This window comes from Adiantum capillus-veneris, chromosome 4 (genome assembly GCF_014529385.1).
Source record: "Adiantum capillus-veneris isolate H3 chromosome 4, ASM1452938v2, whole genome shotgun sequence".
NCBI lineage: Eukaryota > Viridiplantae > Streptophyta > Polypodiopsida > Polypodiales > Pteridaceae > Adiantum > Adiantum capillus-veneris.
In genome coordinates, this window is record NC_140934.1 from 113399691 (window position 1) to 113426744 (window position 27054).

At 50.5% G+C, this 27054-nt stretch overlaps 1 protein-coding gene across 1 annotated transcript in view; it reads right to left on the reverse strand.

Annotated features, from left to right (window-relative positions):
* LOC147459827 (aminopeptidase P1-like) overlaps positions 1-27054 on the reverse strand; it is a 213488-nt gene that overhangs the window by 73606 nt on the left and 112828 nt on the right. The window contains exon 8 of the mRNA XM_086511028.1: positions 25919-25986. Within this exon, the coding sequence (XP_086367154.1) occupies positions 25919-25986 (68 nt within the window). The remainder of the gene's footprint in view (positions 1-25918; positions 25987-27054) is intronic.

The following is a 27054-nucleotide window of genomic DNA, read 5'->3' on the forward strand; positions in this document are numbered from 1 at the left end:
GGAGAAAAAAGTGGCTAAGCTGAGCTAGGCCTAAGGCGACTTTGTCTGCAGGTAGAGCCTGGTTGTCCATGCCCTCTGTCCAAAGAGCCTCTACCCTCTCTCTGAGTGCTGAGTCCAACAAGACCCGCTCTGGGATGCGAAGCATCGTGCTCCCACTCCTCTGCCTGTCTGCCACTGTGAGGATCACTGGTGCATGGTCCAAGAAGGATGTCCCTGCCAGGATGCCCACTGATCCCCCCAAGTCACTAAAGTGGTCACTAGTGTAGAAGCGATCTATCCGCGATAGATTCACTCCTCCCACTCTGCGGTCCGACCTAGAGAAGGCAAGACTCTCTGGAGGCCTCACAAAGCCAGAGTGCTGCCATGTATCCGAGACCCTCAAAGTCATACACAACCTCTCCCAGGCTGCTAACTCGACTCCATGCACAATAGCATGGCTGCCTGCAATCCTGTTAGAAGGGTCCTCCAGCATGTTGAAGTCCCCTCCTACACACCAATGGTCAGCCTGTGGCAAAGACTCAACAATCTGTGACCAAAACTCTGCACGAGCACTCGCCACATTGGGCGCATAGATGTTCAGGAAGCCCACAAGGCCACTCTGAACCTGCATAGTAATCCACTGAGCCCTGCCTGGCACAATAATCCCTCTGCCCACAATGGCCTGCTGCAATGAGTCCGCAATTGTCATACATACCCCACCCTGGATGCCTCCAGGTCCAAAAGCAGCTGACCAAAAGGTATCATATCGTCCACGCAAAATCTGACCACATCGCCGAATGCGGCTCTCAGACAGATGGTGCTCCTGTAGCATAAGGAGATCAATCTCTCCTCCCACAAGGCAACGCTGAAGCTCCTGACACAATTGGCCCCACTGTCGCGGAAACCAGGGCCCACCTAGTCCCTGCACGTTCCACGAGACGATCCTCATGGGGAGCGAGAGAGAACAAATGCTGCCGCAGCAGCAAGATGGGCTATCTTCGAGGCTGGCTTGGATGGAGAGTAATCCGCATCCGAGCGTCCTCTAGATAGGCGAGACTGTAGTGAGTGCCTAGCCCAGGCCCAAGCAGAGCGAGCCGTGCGTAAAGCAACCTCCTCTGTCCAGGAGTCCTCATGAATGTATACATAGCAAGGCAAACACTGCGTATCACCAAAAAAGTACACCACAATGTGCCTACATCCTGCTGAGTCTGGGACATCCTGCTAAGTCTGGGGGTGTCACCGCAAACTTGGCCAGTGGCTACAAAGTCTGCAGCAAATCTGTAACTCCAAGTTCTCCCAAGTGGTGAGAGAATGTAGCGCGGATAATGTGTCGTGCTCTCTACAGTGTGGGTGTCCCCAGTGCAATGTGCGTGACAATCTCACTCAAACAAATGAAACCTCTCTCAAACAGAACGAAACACAGAAACAACGGATAACAACACAGAAACAATGGATAACAACAGAGACACAACAGTGGACCAGAACATGTGGACTCGACTAGCTCCAAGAACCTTGTACAGACTCTGGCGTGGCAGCACACTCCGCTCCAGCCCAGGACTCACAGGTACAAATGGGTGTCGAGGCTCAGATGTGCAGGGATGGTGAAGCAGTGCTCTGTGTAAGACTCTCTAGACGACTACGTGCAAGATAAGATGAAACTATCCCAAAACGACTACTGATATGTACAACCATAGGAGCCACCAACGGCCCATAAATGTCCAGCCAGCTAAGTCTATCTCCAAACTGAGTGGTGGTGGTGACCTGGCCACGACGTCCACTAGACCACCGTAGGTACCCTGCCACGTGTCACTCCCAACCAAAGGGTCCGTCTAGTGTGAACCAGACCAACTGTAGCTAACTGTCCAACTGCCTGTCCTGTGAAGTGACACTGTAGCAGGCTACAGGTTGCCCGCCACAAGACTGGTCACCGTCTCGGTGAGCCAAAACTGAATGAAACTGAAAAAGTAACTATATGTACCATGAAAGATGAGGTAAGAGCACAGTCCTGTCACCCAAGGGAAAGGGTCGTCCCCACTGCTGCTCCAGAAGCTTTCGGATCGGGAGGAGCCATCAGATCAATAGTGTAACCATGCGGTTGCTGTCCTGTGCTTTGCATACCTTGATTTCCTATGGTTGTACCAGCCATCTGCTGCACAGCGGATGGGAGTACTTGCCCTGAAGTGAACTCCGGACGCCTAGTAACGTAACCATGGCGGTGTGCACTAGTAGCACCATCACAGCAAGGAACACTCTGGCTCTGCATGTGTGGCATCTGGATCTGAGACTCTTGTTGAGTGAAGTACTGGACCTGGGGCTGTGGGTAGTGTCCCATGAACTGCTGAGAGGGCTGAGAGGGACCTGCTGGGTAGTGTCCCATGAACTGCTGAGATGGCTGAGAGGGACCTGCTGGGTAGTGTCCCATGAACTGCTGAGAGGGCTGAGAGGGACCTGCTGGCGCTGCAAAGGTGGCTGGACTCTGGACCTGTATCCCTGGCCTAGTCCATCCATATCCCACAGTAGCCTAGGTGGGCCTGTTATCATACATAAGCATTTCTTGAAATCCTTGCACCTGTGCTTTGAGGTCATCAATGATTCTCGACTTTATCTTCAATGCCTGTTGTAGTGCAAAAATCGTTGCATCTCGATCTGCGATGGCACTCTCGGCAACTCGCAGGGATCCCTCCATAGCTGCGTATGTGGCGGAGTGATGCTGGTGGGTTGCAGCTAGCTGCTCCACGCCTAGCTCGATGGTGGCAATAGCAGCTCTGGAGTCCTGAAGCAACTTCTCTGAAAGCTGAAACAGAGAAGTGGAGTCGGTCCTACCTGAAGATCCCTCAGATGGATGTGATGCTGGAGGGCGCACATGAGGCATTGCGGGCGAGCTAAAAGTAGGTGCAGATGGTGGCACAACCGGCGAGCTAGAAGTAGGGACACTCGGTGTAGAAGGTGCTTCAGAGATTGTTGTTGTAGGTGCAGCGAGTGATATGTTGACCGGTGTAGGAGTGAAGATGGGAGAAGAAGGAAGAGGATCCTGTATGGGTGAAGTGACCATCCTCTCTTGAGGAGCGGCAGTAGACACTGGTGTTGGCACAGCAGAACCAGGTGTAGCAGTGGACGTATGACGCTGAAGATGTACCCTAGTCTGCTGTCTCTCAGAAACTGGCAAGGAGAGTAGAGACTTCACTGTATCCTTCATCACTTTCGCCTTGATCTTCTTTTTCTTGGTGACTGTGGGGTCTACTTGCATGCTCACCGGTTTTCTTTTCCCTTTCGAGGTTCCCTGTTCCTCATCCACTTCATTTATGTTGATAGGTATGTTTATGATCCATGCCAAGAGAGGCGCCGCAAAACATCTAAAAGTTAACTGCACAGACTGCACTTGGGCCCGAAATCTTTTCGCTCTAGACTGCAGAGAGCTGAAGAGAATTTGGTGGAATCCACATGGGATAGTGTGGATTAAATAGTATAGCCCGTCGCAGTGGGAGAATGTAGTGAGAATATCTGTTTGTACCTTGTCTTCTTTGGCATCCCGAGCCAGAAAGTATTACCTGAAGATTGCGAGAAGCCGTCTGTTTCGCTCATAATTTGGGTGATCCGAGCTCAATAGCTCTTTACATGCTTGAATTGTCGCGTCCTTGGGCAACAAAGAGAAAGTGCGAGTAGTAGACTTCACAGCTAGAAAGTTGGTCATACCCATGGCATGGCCAAGCCTTGTAGCTGTTAGCTTGTGGCCCCGGACCTTTGGAAAGTATTTCAGCAGTTGATGTATCAGTTCTGCTAGAATAGTATCAGGTAGATTTGCATCAGCCAATTCTGTGAGACCCAGAGTCCGTAGCTGAGCAGTCGAAAGCACCTCACTGAGAGATGGTCGAGGTTGCTGCATATGAAAATGTAATGAAAATGCTGTGCGATTTTTTGAAGAAGCAGGCCTCTTGATCTCATGAGTGATAATTTGCGGCTTTTCTTTTTTCTGAGCCACCTTTGATTGTTCCTCTGGATCACTGGAAGCACCTGACTCTGAATTTACATCTGAATCCTCAGATGCTGCTGAGTCAGCTTTGTAGCTTTCATCACTTGGGTCACTGGAAGTAAAGTCATCTATGTCATGGCTGCTGCCGCTTGCAGATACTTCATCTGCTTCGCTCTCTGATTGTTCAACCCGAGCTTTTCTCCTCGTCATCTCTACCTTTTTCTTGCTACCCCTGCCAAGGTGAGGTCTGATGACAAACAGAGGATGACAAACAAAGCTGTAGCCAATGGAAAAGTAGTAGGATGCAGACAATTTAGATTTCTCCGGCTAACTCGTTAGGCTGGGCGAGTAATTTAAGGTAGGGTAAATTCGAACCAGGCGAAAGAGGGCGGTTAGGGCGATAGGGTGCTGGGAGAGGGTAGGGGTGAGAGGGGATGCGGGAGAGGGTAGGGGGCGAGAGGGGAGGATAAGGACGAGAGAGGGGGGATAGGGGCGAGAGAAGTGCGGGAGAGGGTAGGGGCGAGATGTTTGGATAGGGGCGAGAGGGGAGGATAGGGGCAAGGGGTGAGGATAGGGACGAGAGGGTGTGGGAGAGGGTAGGGGTCGAGTTTTAGGATAGGGGCGAGAGGGGGTGTAGGAGAGGGTAGGGGGCGAGTTTTAGGATAGGGGCGAGAGGGGAGGATAGGAGAGGGTAGGGGGCGAGAGGTGAGGGTAGGGGCGAGAAAGGGGGGATAGGGGCGAGAGGGGTTGTATGAGAGGGTAGGGGGCGAGTTTTAGGATAGGGGCGAGAGGGGAAGCTGGGAGAGGGTAGGGGCTAGAGGGGTTTAAGTAAGGGTAGGAGGCAGTAGGTAGGGGCGAAGGTTGGGAGACTAGGGTTTATTAAGGTCTAATGGGAGTTAGCACAACAGTAGCAAAGTGCTAGCAGAGACAAAGATAGGATAATTTTGAGCAGGTACGAAGAGAGGACTCAGATAAAGAAGGGTATGAAGGCTTGCACTGATCATTAATAGCCAGCTTTGGAGCACCAAAGAGTACTTTCCCCCTTTCTTTCTTTCTGCAGCAAAGCTGAAAGTTTATTTGCACCAAAGGTTTTTTTTTTTTGCGGCAATGGGAATCAAAAGTTCTTTGCCAAAACTCTGCCATATTCTATATATAGACAGCCTCAATCGTCGTCTAAGCAGTCGTCTAAGCAGAATGCCAAAGTAGATTCCACTTTTTTCAAACTGAACAAAAAAACACTCTGACTAGAAGCTTGACTGATAGCAGCAGTTTGGAAGGACCTTAATATTTGATTGCAAATAACACTTAGGATAGAAACAATTAGAGGAGCGACTGAATTGTTGAAGTTCCGATAATACCCAATTACCAGGATTACCAGGAGGACTGAGTGGAGAAAAGATATCTTAGAGGAGAGGTGGAAACTTACAAACATAACAAAAACTGAGACAGTAACAGAACATCTATTCTGGTGGAAAGCTAGAGGGGAGGAGAGAAATGGGCCATCGAACCTACAGATGGCGGAAAGTTACATACCCTTTACTCAGAGGAGTAATAGCACTTGATTCTGGAGCCATTTACCAGTGGCAAAGGGACGCCTTCCAAGGTGACTAATTGGACAGCCCCCTGTGGCAAAACCTCCTGTACTCTAAAGGGCCCTTGCCAAGTTGGAACGAGCTTCTTTGCTTTTTTCAAATATTTTGCCTCATAGAGTAGCACCAATGTGCCCTGCGTTATTTTTGGCTTTCTGAGGTGGCGATCATGCCACGCTTTGCGACGAAGTTGTTCCGCTTGCAGAGCACGAGAAGCTAAAAGGCGGCTTTCATCCAATAAGGTGAGACGGGAGATAGAGGCAGATTCCATGCCCCCACTTGCACGCAGACTGCCCACCCTAGGGGAACCGGAGTTGAACTCAAATGGAGCTATGGCTTCCAAACCAAAAGCGAGTTGAAAAGGCGTTTGATTCGTTGTTGCTTTGAAAGATGTGCGGTATGCCCAAAGAGTGCCATGCACAGCCTGAGCCCACGATGCTGGATGGAGATGACATGCTTTCCTCAGTAGAGCTATCAGAACCTTGTTGGTGCTCTCGGGCTGTCCATTGGCTCTAGGATAATAAGAGCACAACTTGCGATGAAAAATCTTGTAATTGGCCAGCAAATTTGAGATCATGTTATTGACAAAATGAGTGCCTCTATCACTGGTGATCTCTAAGGGACATCCAAATCTGCATAAAATATTTTCATATAAAAATTTGGCCACTGTATTGCTGGTGCAATCCACTGTCGCTAGTACCTCTGTCCACTTTGTTGCATAGTCTGTAGCCACTAGCAGATATTTGCGATTACCTGGTTGAGCCGGGGGATATATTGGTCCCACAAAGTCCAAACCTCATCTCTCAAAAGGTAGCCACGCCATCGAGACCTGCAAAGGGCAGTTGGATTGCTTACTCGGCTTCGGCCCACATCTCTGGTACACATCACAAACCTTAGAATATGCTATTGCATCCTTAAAAATGTAGGGCCACCACAGACCACTCTGTAGTATCTTCTGAGCAGTGATGTGACCAGGGTAATGGCCACCAGTGGGACCATTGTGGGCATCCTCCAGAATATGCTCCACCTCATGAGGTGAGACACAACGCTTCAGAACACCATCTGGTCCCGCCTTGTAGAGCTAGCCCCCGATCAGAGTGAAAGGCCTGGACTTCAACAGCAATCTCCTCTTTTGCAGTGGGGATGCCCTCTCTGGGTACAGCCCAGTAGATAGAAAATATAGGACCTCGCCGTACCATTCCGGTGTTGTATCTATTTTAAAAAGACTGCTATCTGGAAAGTCATCCGCAATCCCGGTAGCTTCTTCGCCTGTGTAAATGCGAGAGAGGTGGTCAGCCATTACATGATGCTTACCAGGACGGAGTACCACTTCAAAATCAAACTCCTGGAATAGAAGGAGCCATCGCCATACTCGACCTGCAACCTGTGGCTTATTGAGCAGATAGCGCAAGGCATGGTGATCAGTGATAACTGTGAAGTGGACCCCTAGCAAATAGTGACGAAATTTGTGTAGAGCATACACTATAGCCAATCCTTCCCTCTCTGTGGTGCTATAGTTTCGCTCTGCTTTGGTGAGCAGGCGACTTGCATAATGTACAGGGCGATCCAAGTTGAACTCTTTGCTAGGCTGAGTCAGCACAGCACCCACAGCCAGCAGACTGGCATCTGTATGCACATGAAAAGGTAGGGCCCAATCCGGGGCAACTAGAATAGGCGCCTCAGTGAGACGTTTTTTGAGGTATGCAAATGCTTCGGCCTCAGGTGTTGACCACCGGAAGGGAATAGCAGCACTGGTGAGCCGGGTCAATGGTTGAGCCACCTGTGCATACATACGTATGAACCTGCGATGATAGCCGGTGTGGCCCACAAAGCTCTGAACACCTTTGGGATTTATGGGAGGAGGTAACTTCAAGATGGCCACTATCTTCTCTGGGTCCGGTGCCAAACCTTGAGCAGACACCACATGGCCCAACAGTGTGCCCTCTGTGACCAAAAAATGACATTTGTTCGGATTGAGCTTCAAACGTGCCTCTCTGCACCTGAGGAAGACTGCAGAGAGCTGAGCAAGATGCTCCTTTAGATTTTCTACTGGGGTCGAACATTGAGCACCCGAGAAGGTGGAAAAGTCATCCATGAATATGCGAAGGTGATCAGTAAGCAGAGGACAAAAGATGAGATATACTATGCGATTGAAAGAAGGTTGTGCATTTTTAAGCCCAAAAGACATCCTAGTGTAGATGAAAATACCCCAGGGAGTCACAAAAGCTGTTTTGATTTGGTCGTCAGGATGTATTCCTAACTGATTGTAGCCGCTGAACCCGTCCATAAAACTATACAGTACATGGCCAGCGACATCTTCGAGGACTCTCTCAGTAAAAGGTGTCGGAAATCCATCCGGGATTGTGACCTTATTCAGAGCCCGATAGTCGACACAAACTCGAATTTTGTTGGACTGCTTCTTTGGGGCAATAACCATAGGAGACAACCATTCTGAGTGCTCTACTGGTACAATAATACCTGCTTCTTGCATCTTTTCCAACTCGATTTTGATTGCTTCTGCATACTTGGGATTCAATTTGTAAGCACGTCCTCTGACCGGCTTAGCCCCCTCAACCAGAGGAATTGTGTGGACTCCTAGCTCTGCTGGGATTCCTTCTAAATCGTGGTAAGACCAGGCAAACACATCTTTGAAAGAGCGCACGAAGGAGATTACCAGGTCGAGTAGAGCGGGGTGATCCCATAACCAAGTGGCTAATAAGATGGGCTGATGGCTGTCAGGGCCTCCTAGGTTGACCTCTCTGACTGGGTCAGGCGGTGCAGTGGTCGAGGCTGCGTCAGGTGGAGAAGATTGTGCCGCCTCTGTTAGCCTTTGGACATTATGAGCTGGCGTCTGATCAATGTTGAAATCAGCATACTCTTCCTGCAACCAACCTGATGGAAGCTCTGCAAACGGTAAATCCTCAGATACCTCAAAGTGCTCCGGCATGGGTGGAGAGTCAGATGGAGTAGAGGCTAAGGAGGGAGCTGGGGTGTTGGCCAACTCTTGCAAGGGAGACTTTTTTCCCCTTCTATGGTGGGTTATAGGCTCACCCAGGCCGACGGTTTCCATCAAGGGACCCTCTGAAGGATGGGCACCAGAGACCGGTCCACTTGGAGAGACCGGTCCACTTGGTTCTGACTCACTTGGCTGACTGGGATTCTTGGTCTCAGGTGTAGCTTCAGATGTAGGATCAGGGGGATAGGGTGAATCTGTTGGCAAAGGTTGAAGAGAGACTACATAGCATGGCATCGAAGAGGTGGCCTCTAACCACTGCAGTAAGTCTTCATCGGACCCATCGGGAGGGACCAGCTGGTCCAAGTCAGGGTTGGACTCTACTGACAAAGAGCTATGCTGAACGACCGGATCCATACCTCCTTCGAGACGAATTTGTTGCATTGGAGAGCCAGGAGTATGTATCCACATGGCGTCGGTTCCCCAGTCGTGAAGTGCTTTCGTATGTCGCAGCCATGGCCTACCAATCAGCAAGGGATAACCTCCCTCTACTAGGGGAAGATTAACTACCACAAAATCCAAGTTAAAAGTGAAATCTTGTACCTTCAGAGGCACCTTGTCGACTATGCCCACTGGGTAGACTGTTCTCTGATCAGCCAATGTAACAGTGAAAGGAGCAGGTCGGGTAGGCTTTAGACCTAAGGCCATCATAGTGAATTCGGGCATCAAATTGATTCCAGATCCTCCATCGACGATGACGCCGGATAGCTGGTGCCCAAGAATAGATACAGTGAGGCGAGGACTTTTATAATCGGTGAGAGGAGCAGATGGATAGGAAATCAAATAGGACTCTGAGGGCTGTACAGGGAGGTGCCCGCCACTAGGCCCAGCCCCCGAGTAGAGAGACTGAATGACTAACAAGGTGTCACTTCTAAGTGTTGCATCAAGCCTTAGCATGTCGTATAGTGACACCTGCTGAAAAGTATTTTTCAAGATGGCTTCTGCTGTGGGCTTGGCGCCTTCGAACTGGGCTCCTTTTGTGACCTTAATCTGTTCCAAATCAGCCACTGCTTCTAAGAAGGCTCCATCAATGTCAGATAACAAGGAAGTTGGTTTGCTCTGAGCAATTGGGAAGGACTTGTCCTTTGGGTCAGGTAGACCAGAGTGAGGAAGTGGAGACTGGCGAGGTGGACCTGTGGGTAGACTGAGACCAAGAGCTGCTCTTTGTGCCCGAGTAAGGACACCAGCAGGCTCCTCCACTTGCAGAGGCTTAACCACATGAGTAGCAGGTGAAGGTTGAGGCACGGTGTTCACAGTAATCAAATTTATCTTCGGAAAGGTGAATTCGGGCTGGTTCTGAGTCGAGCCTGAAGACGTGGATGCCCTTTGCTTGGGACAATCTTTACTGTAGTGATCCTTCGAATCAGGGCAATGACGACAAGGAGGGGACCCCTCGGGTAAAGGACACTTGCTCTGATAATGCCCATATTCTCCGCATCTGTAGCAGAGTATGGGCCGATTGGAAGGACGAAACGAGGGACGAGGTGGTTGCTGCATGGAATTTGAGGCTGAGGTGTAGAAACTTTGGGGAACTGCGGGAGTACTGGCATGGTAAAAACTGTGGGGTGCAAAGTTGTTGTGCATACCTTGCTGCATAGGGGGTGTTGTCAGCAGAGGAGGCAACTGTTTTTGATGGCCGTAGGATGAGACCATGTTGGATGCAGGTGCTAACCCTTGTTGGAGAGAAGGACCAAGATTTTTTTGTATTTGACGCAATCCCTTGAGGTAGTAACAATCCTTATCCTCATGTCCAGCTTTTTCACAGAAGTGGCAGTAAAACCGAAGGGGGCATTCCTGTGGTGGGTGCCCTGGAGAGCGGCATGAGCTACACCAAACCATAGCCTTAGTCTCTTGCTGACACTTGAGCTCTTCTAACTCGCGCTTAATCTGTTCCAATGCCTCATTATGTGTAGGCTTCTCTTGTCTAAGAGAGAAGGACCTCTCCTCTTGAAGAGCTCGTTGTAGCTCTAGGGATTCCAGTTCCCTACGTAAAGAAGTTAAAGGATCAGTAGGACTACCTTCCGAGAACACAGAGGAAGTATCTATTTGAAGAGAGTTGTTGAAGAGCTTCCTAGCTCCCTCTATTCTAGTAGCAGCTGCGATGAACTCATCGAGAGTGGCGTCGGGTCGGAGACTCTCTCGGAGTTTTTGCTGAGAAGTTTTGGGAAGCGCCTTCTCCACCCACTTTTTAACCATGAATTCACCGGGTTGTTGGGGAAGCTTGGCCACCAGCGACTTAGTTTTCGTCATAAGCTCCGCAAAAGTCTCCTCAGGTTTGAGCACCATGTTGGCCAACTCATCCAACACCTTCTCCTGGTAGTCACCTAGCCTGAAAGCTGCACAGAACTGTTGTCTTAAGGCTGCCCAAGTTGCAAAATGGTTCTCTGCAAATTGGCTGTACCATTTATATGCTAGGCCATCCAGGGTGGATGGAAATAGTACCAAGTAAGCATCTTCTCTATTCAGCCCACCTCCCCTACAGAGAGATACAAATCTTCTTGTATGGTCGTCAGCATCTTCTGAAGACAACCCTTTGAATGTAGGGAACTTGATGTTCACCTTGGCCAAAACACTAGGTAGTGGCTCCATGATTCCTTGCTGAGTCTGTTGCACAGTAGCTTGTTGTAGAAGAATAGGAGAGAGCTTTTCCGGAGAAGGTGATCGCGAAGATGGGGAACCTGATGAAGGAATGGGTGATGTGATATGTGGAGGTATAGGTGATGAGGTTGAAGGATTTCTACAAGGTGTCAAAGGTCGTCTTCTGTGATAGTACTTCAGAGGGCTCAGTAGTGGGCTTTGACGCTCAACTGACTTCCTTGTATGTGTCATACAGTGACCTCCAAACCAACCAAGCTTTGGGCAAGAAACCTTGTACTGGCTGAAGACTGGTCTAGACTCTACTAGATCATACTAGACCAGACGAGTGTCTAGACCAGCTGGACCATGGACGAGTAGGACTAGACCAGGGTCTAGACCAGACAAGTGACTAGACCAGCTAGACCAGGGTCGAGGGGGTCTAGACCAGAGACGAGGGCAAGCTGGACCAGGGAGAGAGGGGACCAGACCAGCAAGGCGAGAGACTTAGACTGCACAGGCGAAGCGAAGAACCCAGCTACTCAACAGAGTGAGACTTCAGTTGAGGTCCCACCGTGATCGCCAAAATGAGAGCACCTGTAGCGCGGATAATGTGTCGTGCTCTCTACAGTGTGGGTGTCCCCAGTGCAATGTGCGTGACAATCTCACTCAAACAAATGAAACCTCTCTCAAACAGAACGAAACACAGAAACAACGGATAACAACACAGAAACAATGGATAACAACAGAGACACAACAGTGGACCAGAACATGTGGACTCGACTAGCTCCAAGAACCTTGTACAGACTCTGGCGTGGCAGCACACTCCGCTCCAGCCCAAGACTCACAGGTACAAATGGGTGTCGAGGCTCAGATGTGCAGGGATGGTGAAGCAGTGCTCTGTGTAAGACTCTCTAGACGACTACGTGCAAGATAAGATGGAACTATCCCAAAACGACTACTGATATGAACAACCATAGGAGCCACCAACGGCCCATAAATGTCCAGCCAGCTAAGTCTATCTCCAAACTGAGTGGTGGTGGTGACCTGGCCACAACGTCCACTAGACCACCGTAGGTACCCTGCCACGTGTCACTCCCAGCCAAAGGGTCCGTCCAGTGTGAACCAGACCAACTGTAGCTAACTGTCCAACTGCCTGTCCTGTGAAGTGACACTGTAGCAGGCTACAGAGAACTCGAGAACTTGTGTATGCAACCATCCCACCACTGAGTCGAGGGACCACTCTGTCTCAGTCCTACCACAGAGGGGGAAGGAGAAAGCAACTGCTGAGTCCAAGGCCTCTGTCCCCCTAGTGGCGAGGAACAAAGCATGGACCCTGAAGCAGGCTGCCTCATGGTCTGCTGCGGAATCACCGAGAAAGCGAGTAAACCCGTAGTCGAAGAAATCCCAGCGGCGTCGGAGGTCAATGCTTCTCAGACCACGAGCGATAGCTGCAAGGGAAGAAGTCTGAATCTGCAGAGGGGGCCGCAAGAAGGGCTGACCCTCTCTCGCTAGGCGACTCGTGGCAAAGGCGCTGCCAAGAGATCTCCTAGCCGCCGGCGAGGGACCAGTCTCCTGAGTGGACTGTGCAACTGGAGCAGGAGGGGGGGAGAAGGAGCTGGGGGGAGCTGAGGGGAGGAAAAGCGGGGTGGGGCGAAAGAGGTAGAGGGGCGAGGTGGGGGGGAGTGGACGGGAACAGAGGGCGGGGGGGAGGATGAGGAGGAGGAGGGGAACTCTAAAGGGGGGCGGCTGGCGAGGGTGAAGCGGAGGTGGAGGTTGGCGTAGGGGGCTCCTCCTGCTCAAGAGGACCAAAGCGGTTCCCCGTGGGAACCCACTGCTGCTGAGTAGGCACCTGAGGGCCACTCGAACTGAGGGGATGCCAACCGCCTTGGCAGCTACTGATGCTGCCGTACGAGGTGTCTCCAGGACAATCCCGATGGCGGAGCCAATCCTGGAGAGATGTGGTAGGTACTCCCTCCGTAAACCCGGAAAGAAGACTGAGATGGGGATGTCTGCCTCCTCTACTAGCACATCCGAAGTTGGGTCAAAACCATGTCGCCACTGTCGAAAGTGGGCGCGTGATGCTCGGATGGCCAGTGGACTCATAGCTATGACCTTGGAAGCCATCTCGGAGGTCTCGAACTCGATCTGGTAGTACCCCCGTCCGAGAATCTGGACATCCAAGATCTTGCCCACCTCTGCGAGAAGGCAGGCCTGGAGAAGGTCACACAGCTCTCCTCTGCTGGGTCGGGTGCCGAGAATCTTGCAAATGACCAAGGTCGCCTGCAAACGCTCTACCTTTGCAGCTAGGATCGCTTGCTTTGTCAGTGAAAGAGCAAGTCGAATGGTGGGCTCAACGGAGTCGGGCGAGGGGGCTTCGGAGGAGTCCCTCTGAGGTGGAGCATGAGCCTCCATTAGTGTTTGCTGCTCTGAAGGAGAAGGGCGGACGAGAAGGCTAACGCTTGAGAGCTCGGCAAGAAGAATCCAATTGAGAATCCACTGCCAGGCAATTCAAGCGAGGCCTTCGGAGAGGGGGGGGGGGGGGGGGGGGGGGGGGGGGGGGGGGGGGGGGGGGGGGGGGGGGGGGGTGAGGATAAGGGGCTGGAGAGGCGAGGGCAGCGGGCAGCGAGCAAGAGGGGGGCAGCGCGCGGGGCTGCACTCTGGCTGGGCTGCACACAGGCTGGGTGCAAGCTAAGCAGCGCTCGCGGACAGACAACGCGCAGGCAGGGGGCAGCACGAGGGCGAAGGCGAAGGGGGGCTATGGCGAGGGGGAGCAGGAGCAGGCGGGGGGGGGAGGGGCGTGCGCAGGAGCAGCAACGAGCTAGCTTCAAATGTTCGAGAATTTCTTATATGTATTAATAATTAGAAAACGGACATTCTACGTACAAGTTATGTTAATTCTATGTTTTATATCTTAAGGAATAAAGAGAAGGTTCTAGAGGCCGAGACGGATAACCGAGAGAAAAGGACTCCCAAAAGAGAGGTCGATGTGAACTCATAGATTGAAACAGAAGTCGTGACTACGCGAAAAGTAGTGATGCGAGAGCCTTGGAGCCAAAAACAGTGATATGCGAGGCAAGGATCCAAAAAGCATGCGCCAAGAATAATGTACGTCGGAAGCCTATAAAAAGAGGTAGAGAGTGAGCATTGAATGGACAAAGAGCAAAAGCAACAGAACTGTCTTCGACTCCCTCCAACCCAGCGACCAAGACATAGTCCTTAGCATACTTGGCAGCGAGGTTATGAAGGCTTCGTTGGCGCCGTTGGTTACGCGCGAGAAACAACCGTTTACAAGGACTCAACTTCCTGGGAGGTCACCCATCCCAGAACTGTTCCGGCCAGAGAGCGACGCAAGGTAACTAACCATTGAGTTAAACCTCCTTGTTGTCTATATCCTCAAAAGAATATGGGGTTAATCTTGAGTTTTCTGTCTACTTAAGCTAAACCATGTGAAAAATAAGCATATAAAGGAACACCTAGGATTAGCTAAGCATGCATGTACTTGGGTGCATTGTGGGCGCATGCATTGATAAGTAAGGAGTAGAATCCACTTTACCTCAATCATCCTCCATGTTATTATTATTCCTCCTTAAATACCCTTTTCCCGATTACTTGGATGTAGAGGGTGAAGCATGGTTTCCTTTCTACATAAGGTTGTGTAGCCGGTAGGAGATATTACTAGATAAATGGATACATAAAACTAGCACTAAACTCATATTCGTACGAGTGAGATGCCCCACCAACGAAGAGAACGTGAAGCTCCAATAGTGCCTAATCCTGCAATGAACCCTCAACCTGTGGCGCCAAAGAATGAGGTTGTTGGTGACCATGTACAACCGCAGGTTGTTGCTGCACCCGCTCCGATTTTGGTAAGTCAATTGTCAATTTTTGCATTGTTCATACATAAGTTGACCTTCATACGGGAGGGGAACACGGCTCGTTGCTGCTGCTTACCCGCACCCCCCCTCGCCATAGCTGCTCCCTCCCCCCCTTCCCTCGTCGCCATCGCTGCCCACCCCCACCCCCCCCCAACCCTCATGCTGGTCGCCCCCGCTTCGCCCAGCCTTGCCCGCCGCCCTTCCCCGCTGCCTCGCCTTACCTGTCGCCTCCCTCCCTGCCCTACGCCCTGCCCGCTCAGCCTGCCTACTCTTCCAACCCCGTCGCGCAGTCAGCCTTTCCGCGGCCCGCTCAGCCGGCCCGCCCAGCCAACCCCGCCGCTGCCCTGTCCCACCGCCATCCTTTTGTCTGCCCTCCTTCCTGCCCGCAACTTTTTTCCCTTTCCCCGCCCGCCGACATTTCCAGTTTTTAGCTTGTCAAGCCTCGCCAATCACTTTGGCGTATTTGGTCCAGCGGAAGCCTCCCCCCCTCGTTTCTTGTTCACAGCAGCAGACACATATGGAGGCTCCAGCTCCACCACAGAGGGACTCCAATGAAGCCCCCTCGCCCGACCTCGCTGAGCCCACCATTCGACTTGCTCTTTCACCGACAGAGCAAGCGAGACTAGCCACAGAGGTAGAGCGCCTGCAGGCGATTTCTGTCATGTGCAAGATTCTCGGCACCACCAGACCCAGCAGAGGAGAGCTGTGCAGAGGTGGGCAAGATCTTGGACGTTCAGATCCTCGAACGAGGCTACTACCAGATCGAGTTCGAGACCTCCAAGATGGCGTCCAAGGTCATCGCCATTAGTCCATTGACCATCCGAGCAGCTCAAGCCCACTTTAGACAGTGGAGACATGGTTTTGACCCTGCTTCAGATGTTCTGGTAGAGGAGGCAGACATCCCCATCTCCGTCTGCTTTCGTGGTTTGTGGAGGGAGTAGCTACCACTCTTGTCCAGGATAGGCTCAGCGATTGGGACTGTCCTGGAGACACCTCACACGACAGCCTCACTAGTTGCCAAGGCGGCCGGCATTCCCTCAGTTCGCGTTTCGGTTAGAGACACTAACAGTCTCCCGAACGTCATCCTCCTGCCTCGGGTGAGTGGGGGTTGGTTTAGATAGAGCGTGGAGTATTCGGTCCTCCCGAACCAATGCTTCATTTGTCGACAGATAGGCCATCCAGAGGCTTGAGCTGCCACTTCTGCTTGAGGAGTTGCACACGGCTCTTAGTGCACTCCCCCGTGGTAGCTGTCCAGGTGAGGATGGCTTGACTCCCAGTTTTTTCTTGGAGTACTGAGACTTGCTTGGCCCAGATATCTGTAGTTCTTTCCAGTACATCTTGCACACAGAAGAGATGCCTGACAACTTGAGTGAGGGTCTGATCTACCTCATTCCCAAGGAGGGTGGCTCCTTGGTTGAGATTCGACAGTGGCGCCCCATCACCATCCTCAACTCAGCCTACAAAATTCTTGCCAAGGCTCTGAGTTTGAGGATCCAACCACTTCTAGACAACATCCTTGACAACATCTTTACTTTTTGGGAGGTTTCTGCCCTAGCAAGGCTCCGTGGTGAGGATCTGGTGATTCTTCTTCTCGATTATGAGAAGGCCTACGACAGAGTTGACTAGGACTTTTTGGAGGGCACTCTACGCAATATGGGCTTCTCAAATGCTTGGATAAGAGGGGTGTCACCTTTGTACAAACGAGCACACAGTCAGGTACTTTTGTCAGGAGGAAGACGCGATCGTTTCATGCTCACACGTTCAGTCAGATAGGGCTGCCCTCTTGCCCCCTTCCTCTTTCTGTTCTATGTTGAGGCGATGAGCAGGTTTTTGGCGTCGCAACAGGTTGGTTTGTGGGGCTTAGCACTTCCTATTAGGGGAGATGAGTTACTCGACGCTGAGTTTGCTGACGACTCAGCCTTGTACTTGGATGGCCAGAAGGCCAACCTTCACAAGTGTGATCAGGCTCTTGAGACCTTCTGTTGTGCATCTAGCGCACTCATCAACTGGAGAAAGACAATCGCTTTCTCGGTTGGTAGTGCTCTTGTGCCCCATTGGATGCCAGGTGAGGGTTTCAGGTGGATTCCCCCAAGGACTGCAGTTCGGTACTTGGGCTGTCAGGTTGGTATGGACTTGTCTCCCGAGCAGCAGATTGCTCCCCTCCTCCTGTCTATCAGGAGGAAGTTGTTACACTGGAGCTCAGCACGACTTTCTTTGGCTAGTAGAGTAGTAGTGGCCAACCACGTGTCGTTGGCGACTATGTGTACATCACTTCTTGTTGGATCTTCTCGAGTTCTTGTATCAGCCAGATAGAGAGACTGATCAATAACTTCCTGTGGTCAGGACGTGACACTCAGATAGCCCGTGCCAGAGTGGCTTGGCAGGTCATCACTCTTCCTTGTTCGCAGGAAGGGCTTGGGATCATTGACCCAGCACAGCAGAGCAGAGCCCTTCTTGGAAAGTTCATCGTCAGAGGACTTCTTCCAGGTGAGGAGCCCTAGAAGGAGTTCTCGCTACAGCGGCTTCGTGCTAGGGTGCCTCAGGCTGGAGGTCCCTGGCGACCTTCGACCAGATGGATCTTTACAGAGATGCGCAGAGTTGATTTGAGCAGGAGACTAGAGGACCGCTTCGCTGTGAGTTTGCTTCGATCTTGGGAGCATTTACGGCGAGGCCTGGAGCAGCGACAGCCTACTTGCACGGAGGAGCGCCTACGACAGCCCCTTGTTTGGAACCCCATGGTTAGCACTGAGAGAGGCCACTTGGTTGGTAGTCGGCCTCATGTTTCCTGGGGTCCCATGGCAGCAGGTCCAGCGCGCTCTTTAGGTGACTGGGTAGAGTTTTCAGGCTTGTCAGAGAAGGTGCAGGGTTTCCAGCTATAGGGCATGAGAGGGGTGCAGAGCATGTGCCACGACATCTCAGAGGCAGTTCCAGGTAGTGGCTCACACTTCTCGAGCCAATAGCACCAAGGTGGATGGTAGCCTTCACACGACTGCACCCAGGTGGATGGGAGCCTTCACACGATTGGAGGTTCTCATCTCAATCCGGGCGTGCTCAGAGACTGTTCCATACCTTTTCTTCGAGTTACAGCGCGTTGCAGCAGCGGCCCCGCAGGTGGCAGAGTGCTATTTTCAGAGGATCTGAGTGATGGGCATCTGTATGATGGGAGAACTTGTGTCATCGATCCTGACCCAGCAGCTCTTGAGACTGGACTGGGGACTCTGGGCTTGGGAGTGTTGTCCACTGGCACGAGTATAGTGAGATCCTGGAGAGTGGCTCTAGAGGGACCCTTTCTCTTTTGCAGACCACCCAGGTGTCCCTTTCTTTCAATACACTGTTCGACTGGGACGGCACATACTGACAACACAGAGACAAGCTCGCCCCGCTGCAGCACCTCATTGGCAGGAGGAGGGTCTCACAGCTGAGTTCTTGGCAGCCTTTTGGGAGAGGTTGTGGGGCTCTAGACAGCCGAGGCGAGTCACCTTGTTTCAGTGGCTGGTTGCACACAGAGCTACAGCAGTTGGGAGCTGGCTAGTGCATAGTGGTCTCTCCGCCGCATGTGCAGCTTGTGACCATCTTGTGGAGAGTCAGCGTCACTGTCTTTGGGACTGTCCTTTGGCACAGTAGATGTGGCTTCGTGTTCTTCGGCTGATGCCTGCTCTTTCCACGGCTCGATAGTACACTTGGGGAGCAGTTGCTTGGTCCACCCTCACGGGCCCGGCACTTCAGTTTGAGCTACTTCCACCAGCAGGATGATAGTGATGCAGGAGGGGCGACCTATACTCCAGCCTGCCACAGAGCTTACTCCACAGGAGTGGTGCAGTGAGAGAGAGGAGTGTTGGGAGCTCATCAGTGGCCTGACACTCGGGTTCATCTAGCGGGCCCGTTGCTTCCGCATCTTTGAGGCTCGCCCTGTGCCACCAGTAGAGACTGGTCGCGATCTTTGGCTAGAGCTGATCCACACTCTCAAAGGACAGCTCGAGAGACTTCAAGGCAGCTCCGACCGCATGCGGGAGCGCAGAGAGGCGTTCCTTCGACTCTGGCGTCCTGGGCCTTTTTACACCATGGTCCAGGGTGTACTCAGATGGCACTACCGACCACCTGTGTGGCTTTTCCCTCCTCCCATCTCTTGATTTAGCCTCTTTGTACATTTGATGTTCTTTCATTGGGAGAGTCTCCCCATCATGCTTGTTTTAGCCCTCTCTCGCAGAGGTGGTTGTAGCCCTATGGGCAGTTCCATTAACTAATGGAAGGATCTTTTTCTCGGAAAAAAAAGAAGTTGACCTTCGTATGAGAAGCCTAGGATTTCCTAAATTCTCCAAGAATGTGATTATCATCACACGAGACAAGCTTGATTTTTTCATAAATTAAGTTACAAGAATATTTTGGCAAAAAAAATTCATTGATCTAGGGTAAACTTGTTTGATCATCATGAAAGTTATCCCTAGACAAGGAAGTTATATTGATAGGGAATGCTCTTGCCAGATGTGGCTCGTGGTTAGCGAGGAAATACCGCAGTTAGCTAAGAATAAGTTGTAGTTAGCACCACCTGCATCTCGCAGTCAACGAGGAGCAACGATTGGCAACGGCGTAGCACGAAGCTAATGTGGATGCCTTGGAGTGTCTTTACCCACATTTTGACGTTGCCATTGTGGTATGGGGACACGTTCTCTAATGTGGGAAAAAAGGCGACGTTTATAGATCCTAAGTGTGCCAATGAGATTTTATTTTTGCAATATAGCATCTAGCTCCCATTATAACCTTTGATTTATCAACCTAGCTTGCGGTGTATGATCCTTACATCCACGACCGCGAAGGATAGAGGACTTCCTCTCTTCTATAGCTCGTATCTTTGCTTCTTTGAAATGGAGTAAGGTGTCATCGATGGAACTTGAGAGTAAAGGAAGGCCAACTATCAAGTCATCCCAATCTCTAGGTTGGGGACCTTACATGTAGCAGGGATCGCACAAAATGGACTATGTATACAGTGTTGGATTGGCTCCATGTCTAGGCTCTTGAGTTCTCTCACCACATGGGGGACTTGGGAGTGACAGACTTAATAGACTCTATGGCCACTAGTCAAGTTTTTTGTGATTTCTCCTGATGGAGCAAGTTGTAGACACATTGTTGTATACTTTTTTTCACACATCTAGAGTGCTTTGTATATGTACATGAGGATACATGGACAGAGGATGTAGCTCTATGGACTGCAAGCTCATCTTGGGCATGGGTTAGACAAACAATTCAAGCCCGCCTATCTCGGGGTCGCTCGGATCAGACTACTCCCCATCCAGGCCGGCCTCGAAGATTGCGAGGTTGGATGTTGCGGCAACATCGGTTTTCTCTCTCTCACCGCATGAGGATTGTCTCATGGAATGTGCAAGGGCTTGGTGGACCCGAGTTTATATGCTAGAGGGATCGATTGAGACGAGCTTCAGGGATGCCTTATGGGAGGCATGATAGATATACTTATGCTTCACGAGTATCACCTTTGTGAGAGCCGTATTCGATGTTGTGGAAAAATCTTGCGTGGCCGCTATGAGACTTTTGGTCAGCTGCTTTTTGGCCACGGCCGAAGAGGCATTCAGGGAGGTGTATGTATACATGGTAGAAGACCATTGTGGGCAAAGGTATTATTGTGCCAGGCAGGCTCAAGTGGGTCACTATGCAGGTTCAAGGTAGCCTTGTGGGCTTTTTGAATATTTATGCGCAGGGCCCATTGGGTCACCATGTAGATTAAAGATAGCCTTGTGGGGTTCTTGAATATTTATGCACCCAACTATGCAAGTCCATGGGCTAAGTTTTGATCACATATTGTGGAGTCTTTGTCTCATGCAAAGCAGTAGTGCATCGGGGGGATTTCAACATGCTTGAGGACCCTTCGGATAGAATTGGGAACAACTATGCTACTACTGTTGTAGCGGAGATAATGTGTCGTGCTCTCTACAGTGGGTGCTCCTCAGTGCAATGTGCGTGAGATCTCACTCCACAGAATGAAAACATAGAAGACAATAAATAACAGAGTAACAACACAAAGACTCAGCAGTGGAACCTAAACAGCATGAACATTTCCTAACTCAAAGAAACCAATACAGACTCTTGCATGGCAGCACACTCAGCTCCAGCCCAGAACTTACGGGTACAATGGGGGTGTCGAGGCTCAACTGTGCAGAGATGGTGCAGACGTGTTGTGCATGAACTCAAGATGCTAGACTCATGACTAACAGATATCCCAATCCAGCTAAGCTTATCTCCAAACTGAGGTGGTGGTGATCTGGCCAGTGTCCACTAGACCACCATCTGTATCACTTGCCACGTGTCACTGCCCACGCGAGAGTCCGTCCAGTATGAACTCCAGCCCAGCTGCAACTAATTGCTTGTCCTATGCCAGTGACAATGTAGCCCTGCTACAACTGTAGATGGAGCTGAGTTGGCTGCTTGGGAGCGCTTATGTATGACTTTGAAAATTTCGGATGTATAGTAGCATGCAGGCTCTGTGCGGCCTTCACAGAGCCTCTCTTTCTCTCGGTCCCGACCGCAGAGTAGGAGGGGTGAACTATCCATCCAAGATAGATAATTTTTACGCTAGTGACCACATCTGTGGCATGGGCAACTCAATATGCATTTTGGCAGGGACTACTCTTTCAGATCATGTGCCAGTGATTCTTACTTTGTCGGGTAAACAATAGAGTGGCAGTCTCATGCTACGCATCCTAGAGAGGATTTTGCTAGATATAGAGTTCAGAAAGCAAGTTCTGGGGCTTTGGATAACGAGTTTGGATGCATCGGGCGACCCTGCTGCTAGAGCGGCCTCTGGCCTTTTGGAGTTTAGTCGTTTCTTCCTCCAAAAGTTGGCAGCCCACTTGGCTACGGCTCGAGAGGAGGAGAAAGCGGCTCCGGCCGGCGGGCATTGCTTCTTTACAATGGATGCAAAAGTGTCACCCAGGTAGTCCTTGAATGGAGGAGGAGATGAAACAGGCTCGGGAAGAGCTGATTACCATTGAGGAGCCACGCCACGAGTTTGCCTTCCATCGCTAAGCATCTCATTGGACTCAAGTGGTAGACAGAGTTGCTGGTGAGTTTTTTGAGATGGTCAATCCTTGTCATGCACATACCAAGTTTGCCAATTGAGAAGACCAGATGGATCTGTTGCCACAAAGCCCGATGACATGCGTATAGCAGCTACTGACTTTTACCATGAGTTGCTTTCAAATCGAGCCACAGACAGAGCGCCGGGATGCATGCAGAGAGCAGGTGTAGGCTCAGATGCCTTGCTTAGTCACTAAGGAGATGCGCCAGAGGCTTGAGAGCCCACTCCAGCCAGAGGAGCTTCAGGAGGCTCTCAGGACACTCCCCCGCCGTAGCTGCTCAGAAGAGGATGGTTTGACTTGGTCGAGATGTATGCAGTGCATACCAACACATTCAACACACTAAGAAGATGCCAGATAGTTTGAGTAAGGGTTTCATTTATCTTATCATCGAGGAGGGGAGATTCAGTAGTGCAGGTGCAATCACCATTCTCAACTCAGCCTACAAAACTCTAGCAAAGGCTTTGAGTTTAAGAATCTAGCCGCTACTTCAGAGCATCATACATAAGACACAAACGGGTTTCGTCAAGGAGCGTAGCATCCTTGACAACATTTTCACCTTTTGGGAGGTGACTGCTCTCGTTCGTCTCCGAGGAGAGGATCTTGTGGTGCTCCTTCTCGAATTTGAGAAGGCTTATAACACAAAGTTGATTGGGGCTTCCTTGAGGGTACTATGCGTTGGATGGGCTTTTCAAATGCATCGATTAAAGAAGTGTCAACTCTCTAGAGGTGTGCGCATAGTCAGGTGTTGCTAGCAAGGGGAAGAGGGAAGCGTTTCATGCTCACACGATCAGTACGACCCCCTTCTTGTTCCTTTTCTATGATGAGGTGATGAGTAGATTTTTGACTTCACAAGAGGTTGGTTTGCGTGGACTACAGCTACCTATTGAGGAGATGAGCTTCTGGACGCTGAGTTTGCTGATGACTCAGGCATGTTTTTGGAGGGCCGAGATGCCAATTTGCATCTAGGAGTGAGCACTCTCTTGAGGTGTCCTGTTGTGTGCCGGAAGCATTGATTAACTGGTGAAAGACAAGGGTTGGTCGTGCCCGAACGTTCGATTGGTCACTTGGAGAGGGCTTTTGGTGGATCCCCCCAGGGACACCAATTCGATACTTGGGTTGTCAGGTTGGTTTGAAAATGTCACCAGAGAAGCACATTGCTCCTCCTCTCCTATCCATCAAGAGTAAACTGTTCCATTGGAGTTCGACATAGCTTTAACTTGGTGGCAAGACTGTAGTGGCCAACCAAGTGCTTTTGGCTACTAAATGGTACATCACATCTTGGTGGATTTTCTCGAATTCTTGCATCATCCAGTTCAAGAGTTTGATCAGGAAAGTTTTGGGGTCAGGGCGAGACACAGTTTTCTCAGGCCAAAGTTTCTTGGCAAGTCATTACTTTACCTTGCTCTCAGGGAGGGTTGGGGATCATTGACCTAGCACAACAAAATAGAACCCTCCTTGGGAAGCTCATTGTCAGAGGTCATCCTCCAGAGGAGGAGCCCTGGAGGGAGTTGTTGCTTCATCGGATTTGTGCCCAAGCGGCCCATGGAGCCCCTCTACTCATTGGAATTTCATAGAGATGCACAAAATGGGCCTGAGTAGGAGATGGGAGGACTGTTTTTCTTTGAGCCTGCTTCGGTCTTGTGAGCGGCTGCGGAGTAGCCTTGAGCAACACCAGCCCATATGCATTGAGGAGCGCTTGAGAGTCACTTACATGGAACCCCTTGGTCAACACACAGCAAGGTCACATGGTTGGTAGCCGACCTCATGTCTCCTGGGGTCCCTTGGTAGAGGGTCCAACCCTCACCTTTCGGGACTGACTACAGATTACAACACTAAGTGAGGAGATTCAGAACCTTCAGCTGCGAGACATGACTTGGGGTGCAGAGCATGTGTCAAGTACTTGATTGGAGGTCCTCATTACGATTAGGGCTTGCTCAAACACATATTTTTTCTTGTTCTTTGAGGTTCAGAGAGAGCGCCGCCTGCACAGAATCTCTACTGAGGAATCAGAGGTGGTCGGGTGTTCCTTTCAACGGGTCCGAGTTGTCGCTATCAATGGGAGGACTTGTGTGATAGACCCTGAGCCTCAGCTCGAGTGAGGACACTGACGGTTATGGGCTTGAGAGAGCCTCCCTTCAGTGCAAGTGCAGTGGACCCGAGGGAGTGGTTTTGGCGGGATCCTTTTACTCCAGCCAATCACCAGGGGACCCCCTTTTGTTGGCACACAACACGGCGGGGACGTCACAATCTGAGAGCGCGGAGAGAGGCTTGTCCTGCTGGAAAGGACCATTGGCAGGAGGAGGGTCTCACGACCAAGTTCTTGGTCGCTTTTTGGGGGCTCTTGTGGGACAGCAGACAACCGAGAAGAGCCACTATGTTTCAATGGCTAGTTTCCCATCGAGCTACTGCACTTGGGAGTTGGTTGGTGCACAGTGGTCCATCTGCTGTATGTACCGCCTGTGACTATCCACTTGAGACGCAACACCATTGTCTATGGGACTGCCCCATGGCACAATAGGTTTGGCTTCAGATTCTTCAACTGATGCCTACACTTTTGACAACTAGCCAGGAACACTTGAGGTGCTGCAGCTTAGTCCACCCTCAAGGGCCCAACACTTAGTTTTGAGATGGCTTCAGCCAACAGGATGATTGTGATACTAGAGGGTTGGCCTACATCCAACCCGCCATCGAGCTTGTACCTTGGGAGTGGAGCAAGGATAGAGAGTTGTTGGGAGATCATTTGCAGCCAGACACTTTAGTTCATCTGGAGAGCTCGATGTTTTTGCATCTTCGAGGCTCGACCTGTCCCAACAGCGAAGACTGTATGTGACATCCTGCTAGAGCTGATCCATACACTCAAGGGACAAGTTGAGAGACTTCAAGGCAGCTCTGATTGCATGGGGGAGCGCCACGAGGCCTGAGAGAGAGAGAGAGAGAGAGAGAGAGAGAGAGAGAGAGAGAGAGAGAGAATGAGCAGCTAGATGGATTGTTATTCTAACTCGGAGCCCGGGTATTTGGCATGGATCATCTTTCTAGAGAGTATCCCTATGCCCGGCAAAATATGTAAGTCATTTGTGTCTTTCGCCTACAGGCAAAAACCCTTAACCCTACGAACCATACAAACTACAATTCAAGCGAATACAGCAGACACTGAATGAGGCAAAGAATACAACACTGTGAGTGTAAGTTACCACCAAACATTTTTGCTTTTTAATTGGCTTCTGAAAGTCCTGGTCTGAGGGGTTGAACTTGCTAGAGATTCATTGTTTGGCATCCCGTACGAATGTTTGATGAACCAAACATTACATCTGCAAATAAAAACTGTCATCTTCTTGATGTAGGAAGGGAAGGACAAAAGTCATCAAGCATGCTATGGAAGTGGCTCTCAGCATATAACAATTTAAGACTTTTTCAGCTTGATATGGGAACTGCATCATATCAAGGAACATGGACAGGAAAACAACACAAAAAATACGTTACTCCATAGCAAATAAAACCTGCCTCTTCTTGATGTAGGAAGGGAAGCATCAAACTCATCAAGCATGCTATCGACGTGACTCTCAGCATATAACAATTTAAGAGTTTTTCAGCTTGATATGCTCCAAATGAAGGAACATAGACAGAAAAACAACACGCAAAACAAGTTACTCCATTCAAGGAAAAGTGTTGTTAGCTGAGGAAAGAATATATCTTTCCCCGTAAACTATCTCTTCCCTAAAACATCAAATTCAGACACCCCCTTGTTTCCCTACTTGCAATTTTTGAACTAAAAGGAGGACTTTCTTCTTGAAGAGATTTGAACCAACCATGAAGCTCTAACCACTTACAAGCGCTTTCTCTTATTTGAACACTTGCTATCAGAGAAGTAGCCAGCTGCTCCATACACTTCTTGCATCTGAGTCTCAAAAGTAACAAAATTCTCAAAAGACTCTCTCTCTCTCTCTCTCTCTCACACACACACACACACAAGGGTCTCTCACTGTTTTCTCTTTCTCTCATGGGTCTCTCACAGTTTATAGGTTTTAGTCGATTCTTCTTTGCTGCTTTTAGGGTTTCGAAACTGTTTTTTTGCTGTTTTTAGGGGTTTGTCACCGTTTCATGTTGTTTTTAAGGGTTTTGCCACTGGTTTTCACTGTTTTTTTGGGATTCAAAACTGTGTTTCTCTGTTTTTTAACGATTCACAAGCGCTCCTTGCTGTTTTTCAGGGTTTCTTGTATTATATTGTTGTTTTAAAGTCCATCTCTCTCTCTCTCTCTCTCTCTCTCTCTCTCTCTCTCTCTCTCTCTCTCTCTCTCTCATGGGAAGCATCGGAGAAGTGCCAACGGCTTCACCACGTGTAAGAGGACGTATCCATCCTCAGCCGCCCACAAAGCCTCTTTCATGCAGACAGGGAAGAAAATGTCGGCAATAGAGAAGAAAATGAGAGAATGGAGAAACGAAGTGGAAGAGTGGAAAAAGGAGAGGAGCACTATTCTTCACACATGGACCGAAGAAAGAGATGGCATTCACTCGAGGAGAAAGTGGTCATCCAAAATTCCATCATCTGAAATCTACAAGCAAAAAGTGGGCGGCTCGAAGAAGGCGAAATTCAGCCATCCATGATGGAAGAATTGAATACCACGGACTGCAGTATCACGGGCTAACTCTGTAGTTTTAACTGCCTCTTTAAGCTCTTCCATTGATCGACAGATTCCGCTGACGAGGCTCGCTGCTGCCTACGTGCCCCCCCTTTGCCTGCTGCCTTCGCGCCCCCCCCCCCCCCGCCCCACCCCCACCCCCCCCCCCTTTTTCGGTGTTGCCTTCACGCCCCCTCCCCTGCTACGCGTGGGCTGTTGCACCCGCGCGCTGCTCGTAGCAGCAGTTCTCAGCCAGCACTGCCCCCGCCAGCTGCCCTCTCCCGCTGTTTTTTTTTTCCAGCCCCGCCCCCCCCCCCGCCGCTCATTTCGCTTACAACCTTTCTCTC